The 9,615-nt window shown below is 36.3% G+C and overlaps 1 protein-coding gene across 1 annotated transcript in view; it reads left to right on the forward strand.

The window, feature by feature from the left end:
* The window catches only part of RASGRP3 (RAS guanyl releasing protein 3), a 106,798-nt gene extending 104,782 nt beyond the window's left edge, over positions 1 to 2,016 (forward strand). Inside the window, exon 18 of the mRNA XM_068564897.1 lies at positions 275 to 2,016. Within this exon, the coding sequence (XP_068420998.1) occupies positions 275 to 283 (9 nt within the window). The 3' untranslated portion in view covers positions 284 to 2,016. The remainder of the gene's footprint in view (positions 1 to 274) is intronic.
* Positions 2,017 to 9,615: the final 7,599 nt, after the last annotated feature.

The raw sequence follows: 9,615 nt of genomic DNA on the forward strand, positions 1-9,615 counted from the left end.
GTACTATAAAATTTACCCACTTAAAGTGTATAATTCAATGGTTTTTAGTATATTCACTGAGTTGCACAACCACCACTACAATCTAATTTCAGAACATTTACATCATGTGCTGGGTGGACTACATGATCTTTTAATTCCCTCCAAATCTCGAGTATACAAGGCACTGATCATTTGAGATGTTCCCTTGAAATTATCTGATAAACTGCTTTTTAGGAGTAGTCTTATTTTTTTAAATGAGATCCAGCCATACAACAGGTTCTGATTCGTATTACAGGAAGGCTGACTTCAGGCTGAGGACACTGAAGGCAATTGTGTTGGCATTTGGAAGGAGCAAGATGAGACACTCTGAAGAACACTCCAAAACTCAGGAAGTTATCTGAAAAGATATCTGGACATTTACTGCCTTGTGACACTGTGGGATCTCCCTGATTGAACTATGGGACAGAGGATTTACCCTATGAACTATTTATTTCCTCCTTCCCTGCTTCTAGTGAGGTGCCACAAAGACTGTGTTATGTAGTTGGTAGTTTTCTCTCCTATCTTTCTCTAGAGCCATTTATATACGGGTGAAATGAAAGCTTTTGTGCATGTACTTGATATTCATTCTCTAAACTCAGACTTTGCTTTTTCTGTGAGAATGTTATTTCAGTATTTTTATAAACTTTTGAGGGGGGTGTTTAACGAGGAGTCGATTTAGGGGTCTTTTTGTGTGCTTTTTGGACGGGACCAGGACTTACTTTTTTGAGGGACAAGGAAGCTCTTCCAGACTTGGAAGGCAGTGGTTCTTCTAACGATGATCTGCTGCAAGGAGAAGCTGTTTACATTGTTCTTACCGTACAGTTGCTATTATAATGTGTAACAAGTCACACTTCTGTAATCATATAAGTCTTGCCATTTCTGCATCACTAGGTAGCTATGACACAGCCATGAAAACTATCCTAATATTTATCATTGCCATGGGGGAAAATTAACTAAATACATGTCCCATCTCACTAGGTTTAGCCATCTTTCATAAGACTGCTATTAAGAAGTAGGAATAACAATTTAAAAAATCAATTCAAGTTTTTGGGAATAAAATTCAGAAGAAAAACCAACCATCCCTCAAACCCCTTACTGAAATGCAATTTTTAAAATTCAACCAGCAATTATTAAAACCTCAAAATAGTTTTAAGAATTTCGTTTGTTATAAAAGAAAACTTTTTGGTTGTGAAAGAGAGCTCTCATGCTCTTCCTAAGAAATTGCCATCGTGATTAAGAAGAGTCATAGAAGGCAAATCATCACAAACCACCTTTGATTAACATTTCATTTAAACTTTTAAAGTATCAATATTTTGAATATCTTCCTTTGACCCAACATTACTAGACGTGGGTCTGTTTCTTACATGATGAGAGGAGAAAGAACTTGGTTGAAGATGTTCAAAAATAGAGATGGGTTTGAGCCTATGGGTGAGGAGAATGACCTGCTACCAAGTGCCCAGTCAGAAACTGGACCCACAGGGGTGCACTGGTCTGCATTTGGGAATTTAAGTGTGTATAATCCACGTAAGACTGAATTTGTTTCTTTTAGGGCAGTCTCTTCAATAAAAAAATGCCTTTCTTCTCATTTTCCATTAGGTAAATGAAGACAGTTCTGTTCAGCAGACACTTGTTGAGTACCTGCTCTGGGCAGGTCCTGTGTTAGATGCACAAAGAGGAACAACTCTTCGTCTCTGCCCTTGGGAGCTGAGAGCCCATGGGCATTTAAGGCAAGATGACTCCTTAAAATAGAGTTTCAAATTCACTAGAACTGACTTAATCATGCCAAACAGATTCAGAGATCAATTTGCAGAGATATTGCAAGTTAAATGAAGTTATTAGGTGAGGGAGTTGTGATTAAACTCGAAAATATAAGAACTCACCATTTGCGAGCACCTCAGAAAGCAAATAGCCATCCCCCAGTGTTGGTTCCATGTATATATACTCTCTATTCCTATTCACAAATGCAATGAAATACATGTTAACAAAATTAAAAAGAGAAAATGGCAATTTAAGTACAAGAAACCCTTCTTGTGTGTGTGTTTTTTGTTGTTTTTGTTAATGAATGTTAAGACTATTCTTTTTCTTCTCAAAGCAGTTATTTCACTTGCCACTTAGTTTGGGTTATTTTTTATTTTTCACATATAAGAAGAGTTTTCTAGGATCAGCCTTCCTGTTACAAAGATACTAAATGAACCTCGAGTAAAAACAAACCAAAAAAAATAATAAAACTAACATATTATGTGTATATATGTATGTGAACTATTTTTATATATGTGTGTATATATGTGTTTATATGTATACACAGGCACACACACACACACATACACACACACACTACTATTATTACTTTGCTGAAGAGGAATTTGAGTCCATAATAAAGCTGCTTTATAATTTTGATAATATCATTTACTCATAACCAATGGTGACTCTGATGTTTCCAATATGTCAATTTCCTATAATCAATAAAATAAGTAAATTAGGCAAACCCATGGTGGAGCAAAAAGAACTATGATGGTTGGTTCCTCCAGACCTTCCTTTTGTAGGTTTGATGATCACTGTCAAAGCAAAAACAAAACCAAATTCTTAACAGTGAATATTGGGAGTTGCCTGGTGCTCTAGTGGTTAGGATTCTGGGCTTTCACTACCATGGCCCGGGTTCAATCCATGGTCGGGGAACTGAGATCCTGCAAGCTGAACAGCACAGCCAAAAAAAAAAAAGTTAATATTATTAGATATTAAGAGAGGAAATGTTAGATACTGCAAATGAGTCTTCATTGAAGGATGTGTAAATTGTATTGATGCTTTTTGAGATCTGCCTAAACCAGAGAGTGATCCTAACCAGTATTTGAACACTTTATGTTGAGTGGCTATTTCCTGAAGCAATAATGTCCCCAGATTTCCATGGTAAAACAGCCTCTCCAAAAGACAGAGAGGTTTGCTGCTTAACAGTGAAGACAGGACTCCTACAGAAGGAAGTGCCAAACTGTTACTGATGGCAAGAAGCTTAAGCATTCCTAAGATAAACACCTTGATTTTTGAATGAGGAGGTAAATTCAGTCAAATGAGATTTCCACAGCACACCTTTGGCATGCAATCCACAGCCAGATTTAAATCCCATCTCTGCCAGTTGTAGTCATGAGATCCTGGGCAAGTCAAGTACATCTATTTGAGCCTCAATTTTCACATTTGAGATGGAGAGATTTTACCACCTTCTTCAACTACCTCATAGAGTTGTTGTAAGGATCAAGTCTAATAGTACATGTAGAAGTACTTTGTAAAGACCTTATAAATTAATATTATTTTACAGTTAAACATGGTTCTTCCCTAAAATTGTCTTCAGACTACATGTTTACATGGCTGTGTTCTTTGGAGGCTCTAAATCCAACATTTAACTAAATTTTGTGTCAAAGAACAATTAAAAAAAGAAATATTCACAGGGGTTTTTCTTACGCCTGGCACTGTGTGTGTATAGGGTCAGTTCTGCTCTGTTTTCTAACATTAGCTATTCTCACTCTGTTTGAAAATAGGTAGACAAGATTAAGAAACCAAATGGGTAAAATATAAATAAGCTTAGAGAAAAATAGGTCAAAGTATAAATGTGCTTAAGAGGCTGACTCTTGGAAGAATTTATTTTACTACAGGGAGACAAAAGGAAAATAAAAATTAACTTTTCAAATAAAAAGGATTCCATTTATTTGACAACTAGAATGTATTTTATAGCTATTGAAGGTGGTAATGATAGGAAACTACTTGGAATTTAAGGCTCATTCAGGAAATATCTTCCTCCATGCTTCATCCAAAACTTGCTTGCTGAAGTTTAGAGAGTACTCAGACCTCAAACAACAATATTTATTCTCTTTTTAAAATGTTAATGGCAAGCACTTTGGAATTCACATCTATTCAGAATCTAAGTGACTTGCAGTTTATACATAATAGCATAAGGAAGCATCACATGGGGCATTCTATAAGACAGTTGACCTGAATGCTTCAAAAATAAAATGTCTTAAAAAAAAAAAAGGAAAAAGGATGAAAGGAGCAGTTATGGATCAAACAAAACACAACAGAATGCAGCGTTGTAAACCTTGATTGGATTCTGAACCAAAAAATAAATAAAGCAGACATTTTTGGAGGGCAACTGTGGAAATTTAAATGTGAACTACATATTAAATGACATATGGAATGAATGTTAATTCACTCAAGTATTATAATGATTTTATGTTTATGTAGGAGAATGTCTTTATTTTTAAGAGATACCTGGTGAAGTAGTTAGGGATGAAGTATCAATGTCTGCAATTTACTTCAGTAAAAAAAAAAAAAAAAAAAAAGAAAGAAAGTTTTTATGCAGAGTGATAAAGCAAACGTGGCAAGATGTTAACGATTGTTAAATTTAGGTAGAGGGTATGTAATAGGGAAGAACCTCTGTATTCTATTACAAGTTAATCACTAAAGGGATGTTCCCTATAAGCTTAAATTATACATCATGGCCCATCTCTGGGAAACCTGCCTCCCAGGTAATGAACGTTAAGCTAAAATACCTTTGTTTAGCTCACAGGAAACATCCTGACCAGGCCCACCTGTGAATGACTGCAGGCAGGAAGAAATTAACACATCCCCTCCGGAGGCTGACGGGAACCGGGAAATGTTTGACTTTACTCCCTCCCCTTTTAGTATAAAAGAAGCTTGAATTCTAACTCAGGCAAGATGGTTCTTTGGGACACAAGTCTACCATCTTCTCGGTGTGCTGGCTTTCTGAATAAAGTCGCAATTCCTTGCCCCAGCAACTCTCTTGATTTATTGGCCTGTCCTGCAGTGATCAGTATGAGCTTGGACTTGGTAACAAATTTTGGTGCAGTCAGCCAGGAGCCTTGCTGCTCGTGGCTAGCCAGCTCTGGTTGGGGAATTTTCAGTTAAGGCCCTAGCAGCTGCAGGGGTCACTTGCCCTGAAGATCTTCCTTTCAGATTTCACCAAAGTGGCACTGGTTGCCCCAACGCTTGGCAGTTGGAGCAAGGAATCAGCACTTGGGAGCCAATGGGCTCCAGACAGCAGGGAAGTCACTCCGGTATGTACAGTTGGGACTTTCTTTCCTCCCTGGGACTTTTTCTCTGGAATAAGCCAATTTATTTTGTATTTGAGTGGGGTACCCTGTTGATGAGAGGGAAGAGTTGTTGGACTTTTACCCAATTTGTGAACTGGTTCATTTGTTTCTTTGGATGCTAGCATTTGTGTGTATAGTTTGTGTTTTGCTTGTCTTGAATTTCTGTCTTTAAAAATGGGGAATGTTTCAACTATCCCTAAAGAAAATCCTGTGTGGCACATTTTGGATAAGTGATCTGATTGTAGCTATGAACCCGTGGGTGAGAGGAAGATGATATTTTTTTGTAAAAATGTGTGGCCGTAGTACCTGTCAGGAGTTTAGGCAGGGTTATCTTGGGGCCGTGTGCACCATGTACTGCTACTCTTGCTGTGTTAGTTGCACAATTTATGGTCTCCTGTGTCGTTGGTATATGTAAAACCCCAAGACCAAACTTGAGGGTTTATTTAGGATTTTCTGTTTGTCCTTTGGATTTTTCATTTTGTTTGGTACTGTTTCTCCATTTACAGCCAAATCAATTCTGTGATATTTAAAACTTTTACTGATGTCAAATGGAGGAAAGAATCAGGAAAAAAAACCCCAAAAATACCCTGTCTGTTCTTGTCCAAGAGTGGGACATTCCCAGGGAGAAGAGAAAGTTTCCACTTGACTCCTAAAATCACCAAAAGCTACAAATAGAAGTGTCTTTTCCATAAATACTAGTAAAAAGGGTTTAGCCATCTAGACAGGTGATCTTGATTTCTCCCATCTGCCAGAAACCCAGTTTGAATCCAGTCTCTTTTGTAAGTGATGGGTTTTACATTGTTGTACCTGATTCATGGCTGAAATTTTGGAATGGGAACTATGAGATTCCTGTGTTTGTATGTGTGTTATAGATGCATGGCACTGTCAAAATTAATTTGTAAAAGAGCTCTATTTAATTAGCTTAAAGGAAATTAAGCACTTATATAAATACTCAAATATAAAAGACTGGCCAGAATGAATTTTGGGTTCATGTGATCTAGGAAATATTCAGTATTGAATTAATATCTGGTATTAAAGTTAGCTTAAGCTTGCTTGTTTGATTAATACAGACATGTCTTTAGAGTCATCAATTTAGGTGTAATACATTTATTGTACCTAGGTTTACTAGAAATCAAATAAGACCTTATTATTCCTGTTACAAAGTTTGTCAGCAAGAAAGATAACAATATGACAAAGCTTTTAAGTAAATAGAGGTAAATGAGGTAAGAGTTTTAGATAAACTCTATAGGAATAATTATGTTTTGGGAATGTCTAACTAAAATAGTCTCTCCAGATTTTCATAACTTGAAACTAAACTAAGTTAAACGAAGAGAATTCATTGACTATCTGGGTCATTTCAAATAGGATAAAATATTAGAACATTAATTGCTGGGCAGTCTAAGTTTACCTACCTTTGCCTTCTTAGGAGAGGAAGACTAAAGCATACGTTTGTCAATCAGGAAATGCTAGTATGACAAACAGATATGGATATCCATTGTATTATTTTTTAAGGCTTTTCTGAAGGTTTGTAGTTTTAAAAAGTTGTGGGAAAAAAATAATTACTGCTTCTCTTACTGGAATTCATCAAAACAGCAACAATGAGAATAAAAACAAACAAACAGAAAAGCCAAGCTCCATTTGCAGAGAAACTAGAAGAGATCTGAAATACTAGGCCCAACAGAGGAAAGATAAAAGCATCAGAGATTGATCAGAGAGGCTTGCAGGAGAACATGGAGAGAAGTTGCTGTAGTGGAGAGGGATTCAGCAGCTGCAATATAAACAAACAAACAAACAGCAGGCAGCGACAAATACCCCTCTCAGCACAGAGGGGCACAGTCTGAAGTGCAAATCCTCAATCCATTGTTTAAAACCAAAGGAGTGGATACCAGCAGGTGGTGGTAGCCTCCTGGATCTGGTCTGGTTCTGAGAAGCAGAAGGGAAGGAACACACAGATGGAATATTTGCAAGAAGTGATCTGTCTCTAAGACAGCAAACTGCTAGAGAGTCCTTGTGATGGAAAAAAAAAAAAAAATCCCACAGTTGCCAATCCCTGCCAATTAGCCTTTGGTAAGCGAAGTTACATGTAAAACCTAGGATCATAAGACAAATTTCACCTGGCCTGGATATTATCCTGGCTTCTTCCCTACAGGAACTTCCTACAAATTTTGGATAAGAACTCAAAATTAAAATGGTTAAGACAAAACAAAAACCCAGAACATACTAGAGGGGAAAAAAAGGATAGTTAAATGTGAGACCTCTCACCAGAAAAAACAAACAAACAACACTGTTACAAAGCTAAGAACTAAAGCCACTTAATGAATTCCTGATCCCAGAAACCATGATAATAATAAACACTATTTTTTTAATATCTTTATTGGAGTATAATTGCTTTACAATGGTGTGTTAGTTTCTGCTGTACAACAAAGTGAATCAGCTATATGTATACATATATCCCCATATCCCCACCCTCTTAAGCCTCCCTCCCACCCTCCCTATCCCACCCCTCTAGGTGGTCACAAAGCTATGATCTCCCTGTGCTATGCAACTGCTTCCCACTAGCCATCCATTTTACATTTGGTAGTGTATGTATGTCAGTGAATGCTTATTGTTTTAAGCTACTAAGTTTTAGGGTGTTTTGTTACACAAAATATCCTACTTGGTGATTAAACCATAACGTTTGGATTATCTTCTCTACTGCACAGAAATAATTTGCACCTCTATCAGATAAAAATCATTTGCATCTTAACAAATTTTCTTCAAGTTAGCATCTGGGCCCTAATCCATAATAAATAGTGTATCAAACAAAGTTACATTCTCCTAGAAGAGTTTTTCAACCTCTGCAATACTGACATTTGGGTGTGTATAATTTTTTGTTGGAGAGGGGTGGGGGCTGTCCTGTGCGTTGTAGGGTATGCCACTAGATGCCAGTAGTACTCTGTCTCCCCCCTGAAGTTGTGACAATCAAAAATGCTTCCAGATATTTCCAAATGTCCTCTTTGGGACAAAATTGCTCTTGTCTGAGAACCACTGCCCATGCATCAGAATCATGTGGAGGTCTTGCTCAAGCACAGATTGCAGGACCCCATCCACAGAGTTTCTGTCGGGAGGGGGGCCTGAGAACTTTCATTTCCAATGAGTTCCCAGGCGGTGCTGAGTGCTGATGCTGTTAGTTGAGTACTGCATTTGAGAATTGCTGCTCTAGGAAGTCAGCTAACTCTTAAGCTGCTCTTTAGACACTGCTCTAGAATGACATCCAAAGGACAGTGCAGCCATCTTTTGCCTTATTTCCAGGTTTTGGATGACTTTTCTTGGTAATTCTTTCTAAAGAAATGTAAGGTGAATGCAATTCTACATAGTTATAAAGGTAAACACTGGAACAAAACTCTAAATCTTTCTAAATATCAGAATAAATACAAAAACCAAAACAAAGAGATTCTCTATGACTTTTAAAAGTTATAAAAGTAGAAAACAGAACCTGAAATAAGACAGAACTAAGTTCAAACATATCTGTCATATAAATATAAATGGGCTAAACTCAATTATTTTTAAAAAAGATTCTCAGACTGATAACAAAGAAAAATCCAATTCTATGATGCATACATGAGACTTCTTATGAGTGATTCAGATGGTTGAAAAAAAAATAGGCAAAGATATAATGGGCAAATGCAAAGAGAAAGAACTAGTCATAAATATAATATCACACAAATTAAATTCAAGGCAAAAGGCACAAAAAGAGACAAAGGCAGGCTGATTTTTAATGCTAAAGGATACAATTCACAATGAAAATTTAATAATTGAGTATTTTTGCTCCAAATTACAGAGCATCAACATTTATAGAACAGGAACTAAAGGCAATTCAAGGAGAAATACACAGAAATATATTAATGGCATAAGACATTTATTTTCACCTTACTCAGCACATGATATACCAAGCACCAAGTACAAAAAATAAGTTGCTAGACCTATGCCATCTAGTACAGTAGCCACTGACCACATGTGGTTATTGAGCACTTGAAATGTGTTAAGTCCAAATTGTGGTGTGTTATATGTATAAAACGTGTCAGATTTCAAAGTGTACAACAAAGAAGGTAAAATATGTCATTAAGAAATTTTGTACATTGATTACATGTTGCAATGATAACATTTTGATATAATGAGTTAAAATTATTTTTAATAATATATTTTATTTACCATTTTTTTCACTTTCTTTAATAGCTACCATAAAATTTTAAATTGCATATGTGACTTGTGTTATATCTCACTTGGATAGTGCTGCTCCAGAAGAACTAAAAAATCAACAAGGTAAATCTAAATAATTGAAACAGCTAATACGTATATGGTGGTTATTTCATTCTAGACACTGTTCTAAATGCTTTGCATATATTAATCCATTTAATCCTTACAACAATCCTTAGAGTTAGATGTTATCATTATAGCCATTTTACAATGAGGAAACTGAAGCATAGAGAAGTTAAGTAATTTGCCTAAGATTCCAGTAATG

The sequence above is a fragment of the Eschrichtius robustus genome, chromosome 15 (genome assembly GCF_028021215.1).
Source record: "Eschrichtius robustus isolate mEscRob2 chromosome 15, mEscRob2.pri, whole genome shotgun sequence".
Lineage (NCBI taxonomy): Eukaryota > Metazoa > Chordata > Mammalia > Artiodactyla > Eschrichtiidae > Eschrichtius > Eschrichtius robustus.